The following is a 21,444-nucleotide window of genomic DNA, read 5'->3' on the forward strand; positions in this document are numbered from 1 at the left end:
AAAGGGTAGCAAATAACTCAACTCTCGATACTTAGGTACTTTTCTATTATTGAAATTGGAAAAGGCATAAAGAAACACGCTGGAAACTTTTGAGTTTTGAAAAATACAAACATGCAAGATTTACAAACAGATAAAGGGCATTCGTATAGCCCAGTTTCGCATCCACTAATAAGATTAAAAATTTTACCAGCCATTTTTCTACGTCTTATTTAAAGTTCGGAAAAACTTTTTGTTCTAATCTTTAAATAACCTACAGTATAATGTACAAAGCTCGTCGCTATAACTAAAGTTTTTTTCTCTCGCAGAGAACATCATTGGCCCGGACCCTACGGAGATGATGTCGGTGCCTCCCTGGTCCATCAAGATGTCCAAGATGAGTCAACCACATCTTGACTTCATGGGTAAGTTACATATTTGATTAAATGTACCTACCTAGATGAATAATATGAATGAATATATTATTATGGTTTAATGTAGAGTTGAAAGTGGTTCAGCTAACATATTTTAATTAATTTTAAACTTTCGCGTTGCATAATAAATTAATTTAAACAGGCCGTTGTCACAGGCTGACTTGACTAACCTATTTTCTTTCAAGAGCCAGTAAAGTGAAATTGGTGTAAAATGCCTTATTGAAAGGTAACAAAGGTGTATGAAGAGACATAGTATCTTCTTTTGTTATATAATTACATTTTACGGGCGGTTCACACCTGTCTCCGTTTTACTGTTCCGTTTTATCGTGTACCTACGTTTTTTTTCGTCGATGTAGGGTAATTCCAGAATACATGCCCCAGTGGGATAGGTGCCGCGATTTTAAGTACACTATGTTACAAATAACTTAGCCTAAAGTTATAGTACGTATAATAGAAAGGGACCTACCCGTACCACTTTTCGCCTCGTTTTCGTTTAGCCAGTGAGAGCAAAAATCTTCCACGGCGAGACCTTAGCGAGCGGCGAAATAATATTGGTAAGTATCTTTTAATGGATAATTTTTTGTCAACTGTTAAATGAAGCAGATTTTTATATTATTTGATAGACTATCTTATCAATTATTATACGGGATAGCTATGTTTAATTCGATTTTTAGTGTTATTATATTTTTTATTAAAAAAAGGCACCTATCCTATGCTAAAAGGATAGTTGCCTAATTTTTTTTGGGTATAGATGCCCTTAGGGCCATGTCCCATGCACCTAGGGGCATCTATCCTAACCTGCTCTTTTTGTCACAGGGAGCAAGTAAGAAGAAAAAAAGAATGTAGTACGGTTAACCTTAGGAAAGTAATAAATAGCCCTTTTGATCGAATTACCTTTTTACCCGACTGCGCTAGAAGGAGGGTTATATTTTTCGGGTGGATGTACTGTGTATTATTTTTAATAAAAAATATTAAACTTCATTTTTAATTCATTTAATAACAAACAATCTTAAATAATAATACTTGGCTTGTTTGATTTCAAAATGCATTTGATCCTTAGAATTCAAAAACTGTATTAACGAGTCATCTATCCCTGCATCAGGCATCTATCCTTTGAAGCAATCATACAGTGCGTCTTCTATCCCCCACATTAGGCGTCTATCCCATATATAGGTATAACTTAAACCAAAATAATTATGGTAATATCATAGACGAAAGATCAAAGTTTACAGATACTAAGGTCAAATTGTTGATAAAAACTTACTGACTGAGTAACAGAGTTGTTTTAAAAAGTGGGGCATCTATCCTGGACTTACCCTATGTATTACTGTATACAGAATACTGTGTCATCTGTGAAGTCGCTCATACAACTATATACGTGATCGACGAAAAAAAACGTACACGATAAAACGGAACAGTAAAACGGAGACATGTGTGAACCGGCCGTTACTCGTAGTTTTGCTAATATAAACGACTAGCGGCCGCCCGCGACTTCATACGCGTGGATCCCGTTTTACCCCCTTAGGGGTGGAGTTTCGTTAAATCCTTTCTTAGCGGATGCCTACGTCATAACATCTACCTGCATGCCAAAATGCCGGATCCGTCCTGTGGATTGGGCTATGCGATCACTAGTTCACTAGTCAGTCAGTCACCTTCGAGTTATATATATTTAGATAATCGAGCTTTATATATTATAGATATTCCTATTTCATGACACTAAAAAATCTTTTGTAAAATCCAAACTTTGCCCTCAGGCAGCAACCATCACAAATTATGTAAATATTATAAACATCTGAAACGGTTTTGGCACTTGAACATTAGAATTTAAAAAAAAGTTTAGGTACGTTTCACAAGAACAAAATTCTAAAAGCTCATTTAAATGTTCAGTAAGAATTGGGAGTCATTTTAAATGCAAAGTGCACGTCTATCTCTTTCCCTCCTATCCCTTAACTGGCATAATTTAAGACAATCCGTCTAGCGATGATTTGAAAATTTGGGATACCTTTTATTCTTAATCCTAAAATCTTGAATTTAATTTCGTAATCCCTTTACATTTAAAACAGTGTCGTGATTTATTTTTTGTTCGTTCAGCACCCGAGGTTCAGGCCAACGGGCAAGCCAACATCCTGTCGGATATGTTCTCTCTGGGGCTGGTGATCTGCGCCATCTTCAATAATGGCCGCTCCATCATCCAGGCCAACAACAACCCGCTGCTGTACATGAAGCAGACCGAACATGTAAGTACCTTGGCATTGCCTACTTTTGCTACAGTTGTATGGATTGTAATAACGGAGATCGCAACCCTGCGGTCAGACTTGATGAACCGCCATAAGCGTTTATCATTACTCAATCGGACAAACAGCGTATCTTGCTCTCCGTACGCCGCAACATCTTTCTTGGACATTCTGATTAATTCAAGTCGATAAGTCTTACACAGACAAAAACAACTGCAAAATAGCAACGTTAAAGAACTGTATTTTATTTTATCACTAGTGCAATCAAAAGAAGTACGCATCTAAATTAAAATCCCTATCTACCTCGCAGTCGCATATTTTTAAACTTTAAAATGTCACACAGTAAAAAAATCTCCTCGTGCAACGTTGTGCTTGTATTTAGAGAAATAACTATAAACTGTTAGTTACCACTCTATGAAGAAATCTGAGATTATCATTTGTATTATAAAAGTTATGAGCACAAAACAAGGAAAATATAAATCCAACGCCGCTTTTATTACGCCCTTATCTGCTTACTTGACTAGAAAATACCTGGAATACGTTAAGATGTTACCTTTGTGAAACTAAAAGGGCACGTTATTTTAGTCGTATTTTCTTAAGAAAGCTAACACAATGCGGACGTTATGGAACTCGTCACGACCTTATGTGTTTGCGGAGCACCATATCGCCTTATTCTTCACATGCCGCTGTTCAGGCTCTATTCTTTGCGTACACGCAAGTAATGAAATTCTCTAACTGCTTTGTATTCCTGGAAGATACAACCTCCTTCCCTACAAAACAATAATGAATACCGCCCTATGAGTAAACATGACATTTTTGTCTTCATCGGCCTGAAGTTAAGGTGTTCGTTTAGAACCGTAAAATAATGGTAAGGTGACCCTTATTTATATTCATGGAAGTGTTATTTTATGTTGTTATACCACGAAACGAAATTAAAAAAATAGAAATTAAAAAAATCTTATTAAGTGGTTAAGTAAAAAGACATTTCGTAAACACTTCTTTAAAGAAGCATCGACTCTAGGAAAAATATTTTATTTAAGTAGAACTTAACTACAGACTTGATGGGTTATTAAATTATTCAGTCAGATTTCAAAAGTTACGTAGGATTATTGTAGGTTTTTTGTGTTGCTCAAGTTTACCTGGTTCATATTATGTATTACCTACTTCGTCTGGGTTGTGAGCGGCAAGACACCCCGGGGACTAAGGTCCTGTTCACAATAAAGCCGCGGCGAGAGTGGCTGGCTGCTAACTTAGCATAGCTAAGTAAGTAATGATAATGAACTATGTCAAAACCCTTTTATGACTGCAACTTAGCCCTGAAACGAAGATCTACTAGGTATACCGTTAAACGAGGAGACATAAACTTAATTAAGATGGCTAACGATATTAAACAAAATTATATTAAATAATAATGTAGACTTGTAGAGTCAAGATTCTCGTTAAAATAGGTGTCGCAGATTCTTTATAGTATATAAGGAATGTTGTTCGCGCATAGCAGAAAAAAGTAAGTCAAAAGGAAAATATAGTGTTTTTATTTTTTAAATTGATAAAATCAAATTTCTCACCTTACTATACTATTTATAATAATATGCATGTTAAACACAGGCTAGTGTAATAATATACCATTTACCTTACACCCTATATGACACTAGGCGACGACTCTCTCTCGACACTAAATGAGATAACGTCGCTCCACGTCTCAGTAAACAATTCACAAACATCTTTGTGAAATTTGTATGTCTTAGATTAGCTTCTACGAGTATGCCAGTTTACTTGATCCCAACCTCACTCTAGTACTCTCTGAGTGACTTATTAACATCCCCTTCTTAATGTAAAACGTAATACTTAGTGTGAGTAAAATATCCTTGGACATAATACATTTAGATTAATAAAGCCTAGATGGATATCTTCATACAAGCGCTTTGTCTAAAGTGAGCCAAAAATCTTATATGAACTAACTAACCAGTTAACGTTAGTTTACTGAAATCATCAACTTTATATTCGTATCCTTGTTCTCAGTCAATGTATGGGTGACTTTTGTATTTAATCATTCTTATTTGATGCGCGCTGTTTTATAATTGGGACATGTGGATACTTTACTTAGCTCATAGAAAAATATACACACACAGTTAACCAAAGCTTAATCTCTAGACATTATGGTGCGCGGAAATAAACCGTAACCTTAAAAACTTAAATTAAGATAATTTCAATATTTTTTTACTTGAAAAAGACAACGATTATACATAATTGCGATAAAGTTATATGTTAAAAAAAACTCTACTCATTAAACATTCTTTGACAACTGTTTTTTTGCAAAATAAACATCTTAATCCTTATGTATTTAAGATCACAAAACACAAGGTACGCATAAAACAATTTTCAAGTCTTCAACTTCAAAAATAACAACCTTTCACGTATTAAAATCTCCAATTTCACCCACTTATGCCTACCTATCCTATCATCGCCGAAAACATACCCTTTCTAATACGTGTATTAATAAGGCTCCAGTTATTTCGTGCTTTTATGTATTCATTACAACAATCTTAACAAAATATAAATAATATTTGATAAAGGATAAGGCCGTATTCTGACTTGTCCGCGCGGCAGCGACACGACGTAAAGTGAGTGTATACTAAGGCTGAGTTGCACAATCTTACTTTAACTTTGACAAACGTCAAAAATCTGTCAAACTCCATACAAAAACCACCGGTTATCGTCATAGTTGCCGTTAAAGTTTGGTGGTGCAACTCAGCCTTAGAAAATGAATTCGAAAAAAGTTGTTTTTCATTTGTTTTCCAGAAATAAATGACACGTGCAAGGGTTTAGAAGTACGCCCAAGTAAGAGTTAGCAACTACAAAATAATACAATACGCTAACCAGCACCGTTCCTATTAATTAAAGCCTACTCTGAAATATTTAAGTATCCCTGAAACAAAACCATGCTTATCTTAGCTCAATTGAATGAAATTGTATTTTGTGTTCCAAAATAAGTACTCCATTTATTTCTATACGAGTAAGTCGGAATATTAATTATTGTTTGTTAAATTCGAGACTTGTAAGAAGATTAATAAACATAAAAAGTTATTTAGTATAATTTTCGGAAAATAATTGTAAGGCAAACAAATTATCATTATGGTAATTATTTTTAGATGAAGTTAAAGGGTTATGCCCACTTAGTATGGGACCTTTGGCCTGAGGTGGACAGACATTACAGCATGTAATTTGTTATTTATTAAATAGTCTATACCAGTAAGAAACAGAATATAAACATCATTTTGTATCCAAATCCTTAAAAAAATTTTTTTTTGCATAAGACTAGAAAGGTTAGAAGCAAAATAAAACACCATTTTTTTTTATTATTATTATTTTAATCTGACTCATGGGTCAATAAAATATTGTCTAGGAACTAGGCAGGTGGAAATACATGTTCCTGATACCTTGCCCAGCTCAAAAACCACAAAATTGTCATAACATGAGCACAGCAACCTACTGTTATTCGGCCAATATCAGGGCAAATGAATCCTCGTCCTATCATGTGTTTGTTGGGGCTCGATCAGCTCACTGCCATCAGGGATGACATATTTGGTCAGATCCCCGCAGCTGAAACAAAGAAATTAATTATGGTATCATTCAAAATTCATTCTTTAAGATATTGAGATGTGATGTCAATTTTTATCTATCAGTAAGAAGTATTTGTACAGAAAAAAATATACACTTTGTTCAAATATATCAAGCCAATGTCTTTAATAAAATATAATGAAAATAATTATAAAAAAACTTACTTGACGAGGTGAAATCTGTTCCATTATTACATTATTTTCGAATATGTGATTCTCTTTCCGTGTTAATATGCAGTCTATGGAACATATTTGTAACAAAGATAATCCACGTTAACTGTGACCAGTGCTAGTGGTTGCTTCTTCATTTGAAATATTATTTGTCCTTGATTGGTGCAGAGCCACACCGTGGCCACAGTCCAACATGAGTGACAACATACACTGCTGTTATCAATCTAAAAAAAAAGTTTTATTAGGATTATGGTAATCTACGGTAAAGGTAGTTGATCAAATACATTGTAAAAGGTATGCAACAAGTCCACACGCTCATTCAATAACTTACCAGCTGAGGAGTCATCCACTGACATTATAACCAACTGAACTTAATAAGCTCTAGGCTATGTCGCCTCCTCTGCATCATGTCAGCTATACAATTGATACATATCATAGGTTCCTCATGAGATTGAGGAATTGCTGGTTGCATTATCCAAAATCGGGCTGGGGTTAACATTGGGGCTCGGGTCGGAGTCCATACGTAAGCCGTGGTCGGCGTTTAGGCAAGGTTCGATGTCCGAAAGTGAGCCATTGGTCATTGGTTGAGTGAGATTCGTAGTTCGAGAGTATGCAAGGGTTATCGGGAAGAGAAGCATCGAGGACCATGGTCAAAAAAATAAAGTCGTCAAAAGGGAAACTTATACAACACTCTTCTGCTTTTATTTTGGCAAAGACTTGGTTTTGAGAACTAAACAACACTCACGATGAAAAATACAAAACAAAGCGAATGACAGATAACAGCTGTGACAATATTTTCAGTGTTGCCATGCTAATAATGTGGTTATGAATAAAAATAATCGATATAAAAATCGATTGTATTTTTTGATGACTCGAAATAAGGTGTATAATAAGGTGTGTGTGAAATAAGGTTTCATTTAGTTATTTAAATATTTCTGGTAGTGTTATTGGAATATTAGAAAGGTTTTATAAATGTCATTTTAATGAATACGTATTTAAAAAATACTAATTGTCATAGTCGAAAAACAATCGATATGAATCGATTCTTACCGATAAGATTCATTTTGGCAACACTGAATTGAGTGTTAAAGACAGGAAGTTGTAATTATCACATAAAGTACTATTTAAATTGGATTTTTATAAAGGCAAATTGATACAAAGTTACACTAAGTGAATACTTTAAAAATTAATTAAAAATTTTTGGCAAATTCATATTTTCATTAGCAGCTTGTCCACGCCAGGCCAGAAATGAACATTGTCCTTTTAGCGGGAATCGTTATAATTAGCAGAAACGTTCATTAAATTATACAAACATACCTGCCAATCATGAAACATGTTATTTTGAAAGTTTGTTGTTACTTAAGTAAACACAATGTGACATTTTGCCCTCGAAGCTCGTGTATGCTTAGGCACAGACTGAACTAATGTTGAACATGCTTCCCTGCGCTCATATAAAAAATGTATTCATAGACACTTTTTACTAGTTTTTACCCGACTGTTGTGTTGTGTGTTTTTCGAGTGTATGTAAGTATGTATATTTCTTTGGCACGGCCTACAGCCTAAGCGGCTTGACTGATTTTAGCCTGAGAGGAGACGTTAGATTCATCTCAATCGTGAGAGTGAAACTGACTTTATTAAAATTGGAAAAAATCAAACTGGCGGATTTTAGGTGTCATAACGTCATACATTTTTTTTTCTCAAAACCTATCGAGTGGGGTATCTAAATAAACTGCTTTTTAAGTAGTTTACAAAAATGTAAGGTACCTACTTAACTAAAAAGATTAAAATAAAATTATTATTGAAAAAACAAAAAACCCAACTGACTCAACTCAATGACTAATTCTTTTGTTAGTGATATGTAATTAATGCCTTTGACTGCATTTATGAACACTAAGTTGTCTTGTTTTTATCTTGTTTTTTAGTTCATTTTTACGCAGTTGGGGTTTTTGTTTATTTATTTATTTATACAATGAGTTATCGCGTCAAAGTCTTAAGGTTACGCTTGGCTCCAGTTTTGTGCCGTCTTATTAATGTTATTTTGTTATTATACCAAATGTTTGCGTTAAACGCTCTACCCGTGCCCGCGGGCGGGTTCGGACTTGTCAGTATACCCTCCGTAAGTACCCTCAAAGTAATAATGTCGTTGCCACCCGGGTTCGGTAGGTGCTTACAGCTCTTAATTAACCTTCGTGGAAAACGTGGGTAAAGCAAATTTTTAAACCATGTGGGGTTAGATTAAGCGGTAGAATTGTATGTTCAAATGCTTTAATTTTAACGACATCATAAATATTTGTATAAAATCCTAAGCATTTAAATAAGAATGATAATATTCGACTTATTTCTAGAGAACTCGTAAACACTATGTATAGAAGAAAATAAACAGCAATAAAAACACAAAATAAATGGTCTTTTTTCAGACAAATCAAATTAAATTGTGAAGACCTTCTTTAAATGAAAAGATTTATTTTGTGCCATAAAACCTCCCCTTTCGATAGTCATAAACTGTTCACATAAAGTGGATTAAGGCTGGGTTGCACCATCTTACTTTAACTATAACAAACATCAAAAATCTGTCAAACTTCATACAAAAACACCGGTCATCATTATAGTTACGGTTAAATAGGTGGGGCAACTCAGCCTATGTGTCTTCAAGGAAGCTTAGCACACAAATAACAATTTCTGCTTGAATTGTTTTTCAATTAAGCACCTTCACAGTTTTGGGATGTGCAACATCCAAGTGTGCGCCTGGATGCTGCACATCCCAAAACTGTGAAAACATATTTTGTGTGAATCTTAAAAAAAACAAGTAACTGAATAGCTTAACTATTCAGTTACTTCGAACGCAACAATGGGCCAAATGATTTGGTAAGATTAGATTGCCAGATAAGTAAACAATCTAGGTATTCCAAGTTGGATTAGCTCATTTAAAAATTACGTGTAAAAGTTCTGCAAGTATTCGTATCCGCTTTGTATTAGCTGTCGTACTCAATACACAGAATTACTTAATTATATTGATATAAAAGGAAAGTTTAATTTTTGCGTTCAACTTTCATCTGAGTAATTATCAGCCAAGAAAAATAACGTTCCGAAACAAAAGAATTAAGATATATACTACTTAAGTACTTACTCAAATTACGTTCCCACTTTGACGCATGTCGCCTGGCGCCGAGTGCCGACCTAAGACAATACCTTAATGCGTACTGCATTGTCTTTCCCAGACGACACACATGAGACTAATATTTTTCTATTGTGTGACTAAAGGTGAGGTGTAGGTGTCAGGTCCAATGTGAGGTCTCTCAAGGAGACTTATTTTAGTCTGCAGCGAGGCGCATTAAAAGGCAAAAATATTTTTCGAGAATCGTATAGCGAAAGCCAAGCACTCGCTTAATGGAAGTATCTATCCCATACTTCGAAATCAAATAACTCATCTGAATTGGAAGCTGGGCTGGTTATCCGCATATTTTTTTCTGAACCCAATCCAAATAACCGATGAAGTTTTACTACCAAAGATTAGTTTTTGCCTGCAGTTTTGTTCACGTGATTTTTCGCGCACATCTTTCACCTCCTCCACTTTTGCTTTGTATTATTTTAACTAACTTTTTTTGAACTGGAAAATGTTTTGAATTGCATGCCCATTGGCCTGGGGTCCAATGGGCTATGTGGGGCTCTCCCGGCAGGTCAGGGCCTACCCACTAAAAACCAGTCAGATCCCTCTGGTTGCGCTTAGTGGTACATAACGCGAGTCAATGGAGTTGTTGGTGTGCAGCCTCTCTTTTTGGGCACCCACACTCCGAGAAGACGTCCGAGCCTAGTCTAAGTCTAATTTTGAAGGTGCTTGAGACTTGATCTCGCTGTGTGATTGCAGCTGGAACTCATCGTGAATGCAGTGCTGCCTCGCGTGCCGGCCGGCCTGCAGGAGGCAGTGGGAAGGTTGCTCACGCGCGACCCGCACCCGCGCCCCACCTGCCAGCTGCTGCCCTTAATCAAGTACTTCAAGTAAGTGTCATCTGTACTTATAGGAGAGACTCTGCATATACAGGGTGGAAACGATAAGTGATCTCACTCGATTATTTCTAAACTACACAAGATATCGAAAAACTGGTTACTCATCCTGAAAGTGCTTCACGAGCTCTTTCTAACGGTATCAGTAAATAGTTACAGAATTAACTGGATCTATCCGAAAATTCAATGTTTTCAGCCTCCATACTAAATGTATGCCAGCCACACAATATTAAAAGTGTTATTTTTTTTTACTAAAATAATTATTCATGGAAAACATTGATTCTAGGCTTTACTTGCTATAATATTATCAAGACATGAGTGCCATGACTGTGGCAGTATGGAAGTATGGAAGTTGGAAACATTGAATTTTCGGATAGATCCAGTTTATTTTGTAACCTAATATTGGTACCGTTGGATAGATCTTGTGAAGCACTTTCAGGATCAGTAACCAGTTTATCGATATCTTGTATAGTTTAGAAATAATCGAGTGAGATCACTTATCGTTTCCACCCTGTATAGTTGGGTCGCGACAAGACATGGGGCGTTTGCATATCAACCCTGCGCTTAAAGGTTTTGTCATCATCATCATCTCAGCCATAGGACGTCCACTGCTAAACATAGGCCTCCCCCAATGCTTTCCATGTTGCCCGGTTGGTAACGGCCTGCGTCCAGCGCCTTCCTGCTACCTTTATGATGTCGTCGGTCCACCTTCTGGGTGGCCGTCCCACGCTGCGTTTTTCGGTACGCGGCTTTGTCAAGTGACTGGAAAAGACCGTGAGGCATCTGCTACACGAGGGCACCCGCGCCCTGCCTGCCTAAAATAGCTGCTGAAGGATAGATTTAGCACCAATGCATGCAGTTGGGTCACCAAGTAATTACAGGACTGTGTGTGGGGCGCCTGCAATTCTGCATCGTGTGAACCGCATCTGGTCAATATTTTTACTAGTTTACTTTCATATTAAGTCGTTAAAGTGACACGTAAATTAAAGCTCCTAAATGGATGTTCTACCCATACATAAACAATCTAACCCTTGTAATTCCAAAGAAGTCCGTCTTAGAACTCTACAAACTTCTATCTCCAATAACTTTGTTTCATAAATTGGAGCAACAGTTTTGTTGCGAACAACACTTATTAATCAATGTCGCTCTGTTCATCTGTCACAATCTGTAATTTGATTGGGACAGCCGATAACGGTGTACCCTGGTTATTACGTTACCCGCGTATTCCATAGGGCCTATTCCACGGCGGCTGCGGTGGAGTACTTAGAAGCAAACTTCGAAGATGTACTTAAATTACTTAATATACGGAACTGAATTAGTAACTTAGTTTGATTCAAGTTGTGCAACCATTGTACAGAACTTAACCTATATCCGGACCTGCTCATGTACTTTCACAAACAAAGATAGATTCAGTAAAACCTAATTTGTTACGTTAATAAAACCATCAGAATGTAGTTTATAGAAATGCAGTGTCGCTGTGTTGGACTGCCCGAGGTCAAGAAAAAAAATATTTAAAAATCATATTTAATTTGAGCGTTAAATTGTATGAAGAAATTAAATGCACTTTGAGGAGTCCATTAGCTTTGTATGGAAAATTTATTTTATAAGTAGGCAGTAGTGGAGATCATAGCAGGTATTGTCTGTCATTTATTATTCCCTTTACAAGTTTCAGTCTTGAAAACTTTCTTCGTGGTACAAACTTTAAGCCTCATTTTCCTTTAAGAAATATTCAAAATTGATAGTTCCATATTATGAACCCTCAAGGGTCTTTGTTGTCTCTTCGCCTGAGAAGATAACTTACCGATAATTCTATCCAACTAGGTGCCTATAATATACCCGCTTGAAGAACTTTCCTGCACCTAACTTTATTTAAGCGGCTTCCACCCGGGGCGTTGATACGGCTATGAATAAGCTAGTCGGTCCGTGCCCCTTCTTTAGTGTTCTAAACAAATCAGGGGTATTCAACCTTTTCAAAGAAATTGTAGCCTTTAATTTTAATAAAATTTTAATAGTGCGAGATCCTACTTGGAGCAACACAAGCTACACTGGAGTATCATTCATAACATAAAATCTAGGTACGAGTATATTCTGTTGTAAGTAGGTACTGTTCTGATGCACACATAACATTCAGCTTACTAGTCTAAACTGCATATTAAGTACTGTAAGATTTCTACAGTTAACTTGATTTAGCGATATCTACGTATCGTGCTTATCTGAATATATTTTGAACATTCCTAACGTTTTCACTTAACCTATCACAACCACTGAAAACAGTTCCTTAAAGTTACTCAAGAATTAAATGCACAAACTACGGGTTTAAACGTCTGCCTTGCTTTTTAAAATATTCCGATAGTACACCAACGGAAATTGAGTTCACCGGAACCTTTCCAATGTGGTTCTTGGAACGGATTACTAAGTAAACTGTTGCGGTGTGTGAATTCCAAGAAATATAATCTCGTAGCAGTTTACCTCGGCATCGTCTACGTGTAACGTACTTATCTTGAGAAAATAGCTTCGACTGTTCATGTCTGATTGTTCTTATAAAGGACTAAGGTATACGGAATGTTTTTTTACTATGTTAGCACAATGATCCTCTGAAATTCTAGCTGGGATCAAGGCAATTTGTAACGGTTAGCGCTAATCCATAGCAACGTGTTTTGTTTTACTATACAATCTCGTCATCAGTCATCAAATTACTTCCCTGCTTAGTAAAAATAAGTTGTGAAACTGGGAATGTGCCCGTGATTTTCGTAGGTTTTCGTACTTATTACGAGTAAGTTTATTGTGAATTTTGAGTTTAAAGTTTTGAACTCCAAAATACGAGCGAGCATTTATTGTAATGTGCGAACTCATAATATAATTTACTGCATTAATGAAAGTGTGGAACTACCGTGTAACATTCTGTAGTAACAGCCACAGGGTCGATCCAGACGTTTCGTTCCCTTAACGACCTTTGTACGGGCACTGGATATTGCCCCGGTAAATTACGTCAACATTTACCTTAGTAAGTGGATTTCCGTCTAATGTGAATGTGGCTTTAAAAACTTCAACGTGATGGAACGACAAACGTTTTAAAGTCGACTGCTTGCTTGCTTAGAAATGTACTCGTGTGATGTTGTAGCCATAAATTATGAATTCTAATAGTAAGACCGCTTGCCTGGCGTCTTATCATCATCATTATTTCAGCCGTGAGACGTTCACTGCTGAACATAGGCCTCCCCCAATGACTTGATATTGACCGGTTGGCAGTCTTAGAGGTCATGCATTCTAAAGCTTCAGTGATTTTGGAGCCAAGTAGGAACTACCACGTCATTTCGTTCGCTTCTAATATTCATGTCTATAAAACGCTCGCGGTACATTTAATTAACGTACAGTGATAGTTATAGTTCACATGGTCTTCATTAAATCCTTTTGAGTCATCCCTAAATGCTTCATGTTAAAAGGATATCATGTCATTGAAGCAAGATTGAACGCGAATCTCTTTCACAGCGCCAACCTACGCTATATTTTTATATTTTTACGAGATTGTATCTAATAATAATAAAATCCATTATTGGCTGTAAGAACCAAAATACCTCTTTGTATTATTATTATAAAGAGCTGTGATTTTCTGAATAAAGAAAAATAAAAATAAATAAATAAGGATAATAGTGTCGATAATTTTTTATATTACCTGAAGCAATTGGACCATTGCAGAGAGACTTGCTCGGCAATTCCGCCAGCGTCAACAAAGCCGGTTCCATTGCACTCAAAACGCCTCGAAGGAAAGCTATTTTAAACCAACAAAATAAATTGTGCCAGCACTCTTTACAATCTCTCCTGCTGTTTACACGACATACATTTCGGTCTTCGACACGTATGAAAAGAGTCAACGTGAGGCTGAAACTGCGTAAATAACATTTTTACAAACGCGACTTAAATTTTACTCCGTCGTTCCAACAGGTTGTTTAAGTTTTGATGAGACGGTCCGTTTTGTAGGAAACTTTCTGAAAGTAAATAATAAAATGCCTCTACGCTCGCTTGCTATAACTCCGCCGGACACAGGGTGCAATAGTTTTCCTATTAAGCCACCACAACTTTTCCCGTATAGTAAAACTATAAACTTAGCGCTAAGCCCACTGTCCCTCGGCCGGTCGCGCGCAACCTTGAAACTTTAACTGCTAATTTCAGTCCTAAACATATCTAGAATCTACCCACAGACGACATAAAGTACTACTTGAGAAGTTTGATCGTATTATTCCGACAGAACCGTTAACGCAAAGTTTTTGTTTTCTATTTACGATCTTGGGAAATCTGCCTTAGACCTCCATTATTGTACTGACTTTCCTTTGGAATTCGTACTTATTTGATTGTACAATTTCAGCTCGGAAACTTTACACTTAGGTCACCAACTACTTAAAGCCTAAAATGCCTAAAGATAAGAGAACTAAGTTTTTCCTAGAGCATTTTTACCAAGATGTATATTAATAAACATATTTTTGCTTAATCTTTTGTAAAAGTATTCTTTCCAAACTTTTAGTAAAATAGAGAGATTAGTCTAGAAAAAAGTTACAAATGTGTTTCGTTACATCAGGTGTGCCAGCGAGCCCGCCATTCAGGCCATGCAGTTCCTGGATGTAATCACCATGAAGGATCCCAACCAGAAGAGCAACTTCTATCGCACTACCCTCATCGATGCTCTGCCCTACATCCCCAAGGTAAGATCTTTAACTATCAAAATATTTCATTCCATTTTCTTTTACAATTTACAATCCTATTAATTTCTAAAGAAACGTCGCCATGGTAAATAATCCTTCAACCAGAGCCAATTCATCCAATTAAGCGCCACTATTCATTACAAAGTAGTCAACGAAGCGATGAAAAAGCCATTCATTTTCAAAGTTCTCAGTAATTCTCTCAATTAACACTTTGTCTGTCCAGGGTAGTTAGCGTTTCCAACGCCACGCGTCCTTTAATAAAATTGTAACTTTCTGAATTAAACGTGCAATAAACAGTCCCATGGCTTCTGACTTCTGAGGCAGATGCATGGAATTTTGAGTGAGGAAATACCGAATTAATTCTAGTTTAATTTTATTGTGATGGTAGTTTTTCTTTAATATTTCCGTACGGTACCTACCGTAATACTTATTTGATTAATATTAGTAGAAGGTAAGGTTTCGCTAGTCAGAAGTACCTACTCGTACTTCTGACTAGCGAAACCTTTTTTAATAAATTAATATTTTTTGCGCATAATAATATACGTAAACTGTACTGCTAATAAATACTTTCTTACTCCAAAAGTTGTCGTATGTAATGTTACTAGCATTAAGGTACCTAACTAGGTAGTTACAGACAGTAACAGAAACTTCTAGAAACAGTAGGTACTGTTTCTAGAAGTTTCTGTTTTGTTTCGTGATAACTAATGACTTTGTTCATTAATTTTACTGTAAACAATTTCTCTGTCTAAAAATGTGTGACTCCATATTTCAGAATCCAGCATCGCCACGAGTGTACGTATTTAGTGAAATAGAAATGTCTTACAGTTAACTCTTTGATTTCCACTTAACGAGACAAAGTGAAAGCAACTATCAAGTGTCATTCACTGCTAACTACGTACTTGGACTAGATAGACTTTACCTTTGATGGGCTAGGCCCGAGGCTGGTAAGAATTTGCCGTTTAATTAAGCTGTCATTGAACCTGTGCTTTGTAAAAGCAAGTGATTTATTACCTTCAAAGGGTTTAAGAGGCCACGTAATAGGTACAAATGGGTTAAACATACTGCAAATGATCACGTCAAATTCACGTTTATCAAGCAAAGGAGATTTGTGTGTAAGTATGTAGTAGGAGCATTTTGGAATCTTTAATTCCAGGAGAAGACTCAGTGTAAAGGTATCTTCAATAGTACGTATCTTAATCATTATAGGTCACATTTAAATAATGTTGTAATAAATATGGTTCACTGACTACAACTTTAAGCCGTAAATAATAAAGACCAAAAATAAATTACGTTTTATTTAAATCGTAATTTGACGGCTTAAACAGCTCTCGTGCTTCATAAATACCTAAGTCGATGATCTTAACTGCTCTTAATTACCTCGCTCGTTGTCTAAAGATCGTCGATAGGGATTAAAAAATATCCACATCAGTATTTTAATTAAAATACTCCGGATCGTAGAGGTTAAGCCAAGCGTTTACCTACTTGTTCTGAAATAGAGTATCTTTCAGTATTCAAGTGGAAATTTGAGTTTCAAATTCAATAGGATATTCGTTTAGAAGCCAACCTGGTAGCAACGAATGAAAATTATGAAAGATTATGAAGCAATGCGTTTACAAAAAAGCGACATGTTACGTAACTTCTAACCAGAAGTGGATAATTTTACCAAGGTACCTAATGTCTAGGGCAAATTAGCAAAAAGTGAGGTAGTAGGTAGCTGGAAGTGAGAAATATTGCTATTAGATATTAAAATTACAAATCGAAATTTTTTTATAAGCAACTTTCTCTGCTAATTTTATCTTGGGATCAAGATAGATAGATAGATTTAACAAAACAAAGTCTTCAATTTTGAACTTCTTTCTACAAGATGAGTTAGTCGGTCGACCATAATAAAGTTAAGTCGTTCAGTAGTCATTCGACTGCCAAACATATGGCTTAGAAAAATCATGAAAGAGAGTCGAAAGGTATGCCTGGTGACTTGCAGAAGTTGCGCTGGCAGCACGTGTGGCCAGCCCTACAGCTGGAGGTGCGCACAGCCGAGGTCCTGGCCGCTGTGCTGATGCCCATCATCTGGCTCACCAACGAGGCCTCGCCCGATGAGTTCTCCACCTACGTGCTCCCGACTCTGAAGTAAGACTGCTAAACTTGACTTTCATTAGGGACCAAGAATTTTCAAATTCAGAAACAGAACATTAGAACCTTTCGCAGAGTCGAATTCTGGATTATAAATCTGCTGTGATACTTTTGAAAAGTCAAGTTTTGTTACTGGTTCCTCCCGCTGGGCGCCTTTTTAAGTCACATACTTATTTATTATTGTCCATACTCTTAAGTTCTTAACTCTTGCTTGTTTGATGTAACATCTAAAATTTATTATATTGTCTTCAAATATTGTAATGTAGCATCCTGAACCCAAAAGAGGGTTCGTGGTGCAATCTAGCGTATCCGAAATGGCCTCCTATATGTCAATTATCGCTCAGCAAAATTTTCAGGAGCTTGATGAACTCACCGAAGAGCGTGCAAGCCACGGTGACCATGCTTGAGAACTTGCACGTTGTGACGAAAAAGTGCCAGCCCGATGAGGTCACTTATGACGTCATGCCGTTGCTCTTCACCGCGCTTGATAATAACACCAACCAGATTCAGGTAAAGGTCACTTTCATGGGTTTTAAACAAAATCAGACAGGAACATTAAAGGTGATAGTAGATGCAATTAAGGTGCTGAGGTAGGAAAAGAACCTACCTCACGGTCAATAAATCAATAATAGTGCCGAAGGTTCCAACGAGGGGAAAAGACACTACAAAGACGGTTGATATATTGCTGCTAATGATTTACTATATTATACATGATTGATTAACTGTACACAGCTAAACCTTATTACTAGTTTGTCTAAAGGATCCACGCAGTGCAAAAATTGCTATGCTATTAAGTAATAAAAAACGAAAACATTTTTTGTAACAAATAATAAATTATTCTTTTAGCGCGTTTGAAAATTTTTTCGAATCCCTGACCTACTTCACACTTCGTGTAAAAACATTTCACTGTTTAAATGAACGATTTTTATTTCACTATGGTCATAGCATTAGCCTAAGGCAAAACGTTAAAAGCACTGTAGAATATTTAATCTAATTGGACTGTTACAGGATTTTTGTAGTACTTTTTGTTAAAGAATTTAAACGTTAAAAACCGTACCTAGTCATTTTCAGATTCAATTAATTTCAAATTAACATGCTAATTCAATTTGTACTTTTTAAAATTATCGTATCACTTTTAAAAATTACATAGATTTTTTCTTGGGACCATTGGCTTCTGGACGCTTTTAGTGCATTTGTTGCAAAAAATGGAAAAATGGGAAAAAGTAAAAGTAGGTAGTTACTATTTTTTCATTTTACATTACAGACTGCATCCCTGATAGCTATGCAGAATATTTCTGATTACATCGATGACAAGTCCTTACACGGGATTGTGTTGGCAAAGGTGAAGATTCTGCTCGAGAAAAACCAGAGCGATGTCAAGATCATCAGCCTTATTCTGGGCTTCTACGAGAAGATCCTGTGCCGTCTCGAGAGGAACCACATCCTGGAGCAAGTGATTCCGACTCTCCTGAGCATGCGTCTCAGTGATCCTGATATAATCACTCGCGTTGTTAGTAAGTATCGACTCCAAATAAAATATTTTGACACTGTTCATAATATTCGCTTTGATTCATGTTAAGACGTTTTTGCGAAGTCAGAGCAACAGCGACCGTCGAGCATTTATCGCTGTGCGAACTTCAAAAGTTTCAATGCGAATTTCGACAATTGCTAAGCGAAATTAAACTTAAACTTGTTGAAAATATCAACTGTGCCATTCATTCCAGAACTTTACAAGTCGATGCTTATGGAGAGGAAATTCGGTTTGACAACCAATGTTATGGCCACCAAGATGATTCCAGCGCTGGCCCCTCAGACCATCAACCCGGCACTGAGCATTGATCAGTTCACTAACTTGATGGAGGTAGTTACTTGCGGAGTCTTTTAGTAAACCATTGAAGTTTTTCTTATAGTAATTCATATCGGAATTAAGATCATGTACTTTTTTGTTTAATATTCGAGATTTCTGCAGAGTTGCATGAGCTATGATCACGCACATCCACGACCATGGTGTTGTATGCGACTCTGCTAATCAAAATACATACAAAATACAAATTCCGATGTAATCATTTCGATTGTTATTGAAGCGTTGAAGTTAGTTTATCTGGAGATATTCGTTCTTACTGAACTGGTTTGCGTCACAGATCTTGTACGATATGCTGGACAATATCGACCATAACCAGCGCTACAAGCTGAAGCTGGACAGCTTGACGCTGCCGAGCCCGGAGCGCCACCGCCCGCTGCGCCACCAGATGAGCACCGACAACATGACGGTGCCGCCCTTCAACATCCCCAACCTGCGCGTGGAGCAGCGCAAGACCTCCAGCGCCGAGGACATGGCTCGCAAGAACTCTGTCACTGCTACCACCGCGCCCTCTACCAGCGTGGGCGGGGGATTCAAGAGTAAGTATCTGAAACAAAACAGCAGTCACAGACACGCCTCTAATTAGCAAGAAGACACTGTAAACTTTAATGATCTGTCAAAACTATGCTTCTTTATAGACTTTTAATGGAATAGGAATCACTAAACAGGAATAAATATACCTAAATGAGGCAGGTAGGTTATTGTTCTTTCAATAACTGGGGTCAGCATTCCTTCTAAGACATAATATCTATCTTATTTACGCTATTCAATACTCATCGCATCAATATATCCGACTACAGGCACTGGAATCGGCCAATGGTTCTTCGGCTCTTCCAACTCTAACAGCAATGATAACAACTTCTTGCGCGTGGCGAGCGCGTTCCCCAACCGCCGCCTGTCGGACAACACTCTGATGACGCCCAAGATCCGCATCGCGCCCTCCTGCGCCTCGTCCCCCGGTGGGACCCCGGGAGGTAACTCCGGCCTGCCCACGCGCCGCCACTCCAGCATCGGGCCCCAGGAGCGCCGTGGATCCGCGGTGAATCTCTCGCCGCCGACTGTAAGTTACATCTCTCCTCTTTGCACCACACACTTTTGTATTTGACACAAACACACTTACATTGTTACAAGTTTAAATAAACTGTGAACTTGAGCCGAACAGACTGGTGAAAGTGGACAGTGGTGCCAGTGCTCTTGTGAACAATGGTGTGCGATGGAGTCTTGTGAAGTTACACAGTGTAGTGACAGTGCTTGTTTTGACAGGGCTACCAGTACAGGGGACGCGGCGGCTCAGGCTCGAGCCTGTCCGTGCCGTCGGCTTCGCACAGCGTCGTAAGTGATGTGCATCCAGTTCGACAGCCTGGCTGCGTGACCTCCCCGAACCCTCTATTGAATGTCGACTTGGAACGGCTTCACATTGATGTGGTCTATATTCTTCTGCGGTTGCGTCTTGTTCCCACACCGACTGGGGGAGATAGTGTCTCATCATTCACACCATTACCACACACTCACATCTGCACGAACCTGGTTGGAGTTGTATCACAGCGAACTGTCTCTATCCAATCATTAGACCTTACCATTGCATCGTACTGAACGCTATTACTTCCACTCCTGCGAGACGACTGATACCGGCAACCTTCAAGGAAAATGAAGTGGTGCATGTTCTATTACTGTCTTGTGAAGTACCGCGATGCATGTGCGCCTTATCGCGACGACTGTGTGCAAGGGACCGGGAGAGTAGTGCCTCCCGCTCCCTCCCGTAGGCTGTTCGATGTGTCCAACTGCAAGTGTGCACCAGCGGTGATCCCTCCCGAATCGGTGTTGTCTACCTAACGTAACCACGAAACACCGTTTGTCTATCAATTGGCTTTACATATTCCAGCTAACACAAGTTTGAAAATTAAGTATACTTTTCCAAATTGTCCAAATTTTGATTCAACACCACTGATGTGACTTTGATATTTGTGAAACGCTCGCTAGGTGTAGTACTCGTATAAATGTAACAGTTCAAGATGTAAATGTTAAATGTTTAATGTGCGAGATTGAATCGTAAGTAAGAATTTCATCCTTTCCCATCATAAAGGCGGTACGCCGAACGTTAAACGCTGTCTCATTCACTGTTGCTATTTGTTCTTCTACGCAGCTTGCACGGAGCATGATCGTGAGTATGGTTCCTCTCTTGCGTGCGCTGCGCCCGCGCAGGACCACGCAGACATACCTCTGTTCGCTGTATCAATCATTCAACTGTTTGTATATCGCTGCACTAAGATGTTGCCTATAACCAAACCTAAGAAACCGATTGGTATATTTTCACTGACAAAA

The 21,444-nt window shown here is 37.6% G+C and overlaps 1 protein-coding gene and 1 long non-coding RNA gene across 8 annotated transcripts in view; one reads left to right on the forward strand and one right to left on the reverse strand.

The window, feature by feature from the left end:
* Nucleotides 1-21,444, forward strand: part of bma (SCY1-like protein bma) — a 51,696-nt gene that overhangs the window by 22,877 nt on the left and 7,375 nt on the right. For 2 of the 7 annotated variants that reach the window (XM_028316952.1, XM_028316956.1), the window contains exons 3-13: nucleotides 306-401; nucleotides 2,502-2,647; nucleotides 10,298-10,428; nucleotides 15,008-15,131; nucleotides 17,113-17,258; nucleotides 17,606-17,771; nucleotides 18,526-18,775; nucleotides 18,986-19,122; nucleotides 19,403-19,661; nucleotides 19,923-20,182; nucleotides 20,386-20,454. In XM_028316952.1, coding sequence (XP_028172753.1) covers nucleotides 306-401; nucleotides 2,502-2,647; nucleotides 10,298-10,428; nucleotides 15,008-15,131; nucleotides 17,113-17,258; nucleotides 17,606-17,771; nucleotides 18,526-18,775; nucleotides 18,986-19,122; nucleotides 19,403-19,661; nucleotides 19,923-20,182; nucleotides 20,386-20,454 — 1,784 coding nt within the window. The remainder of the gene's footprint in view (nucleotides 1-305; nucleotides 402-2,501; nucleotides 2,648-10,297; nucleotides 10,429-15,007; nucleotides 15,132-17,112; nucleotides 17,259-17,605; nucleotides 17,772-18,525; nucleotides 18,776-18,985; nucleotides 19,123-19,402; nucleotides 19,662-19,922; nucleotides 20,183-20,385; nucleotides 20,455-21,444) is intronic. The other 5 variants (XM_028316954.1, XM_028316958.1, XM_028316955.1 and 2 more) reach the window with 3 other exon arrangements.
* On the reverse strand, nucleotides 5,802-7,157 carry LOC114361781 (uncharacterized). Its single transcript, XR_003656623.1, has 3 exons — nucleotides 6,764-7,157; nucleotides 6,427-6,656; nucleotides 5,802-6,244 (listed from the first exon to the last, which is right to left on the reverse strand). It is a non-coding gene; the product is annotated as an uncharacterized LOC114361781 (long non-coding RNA).

Source organism: Ostrinia furnacalis, unplaced genomic scaffold, assembly GCF_004193835.3.
Source record: "Ostrinia furnacalis isolate ACB-3 unplaced genomic scaffold, ASM419383v2 OfSCF6000, whole genome shotgun sequence".
NCBI lineage: Eukaryota > Metazoa > Arthropoda > Insecta > Lepidoptera > Crambidae > Ostrinia > Ostrinia furnacalis.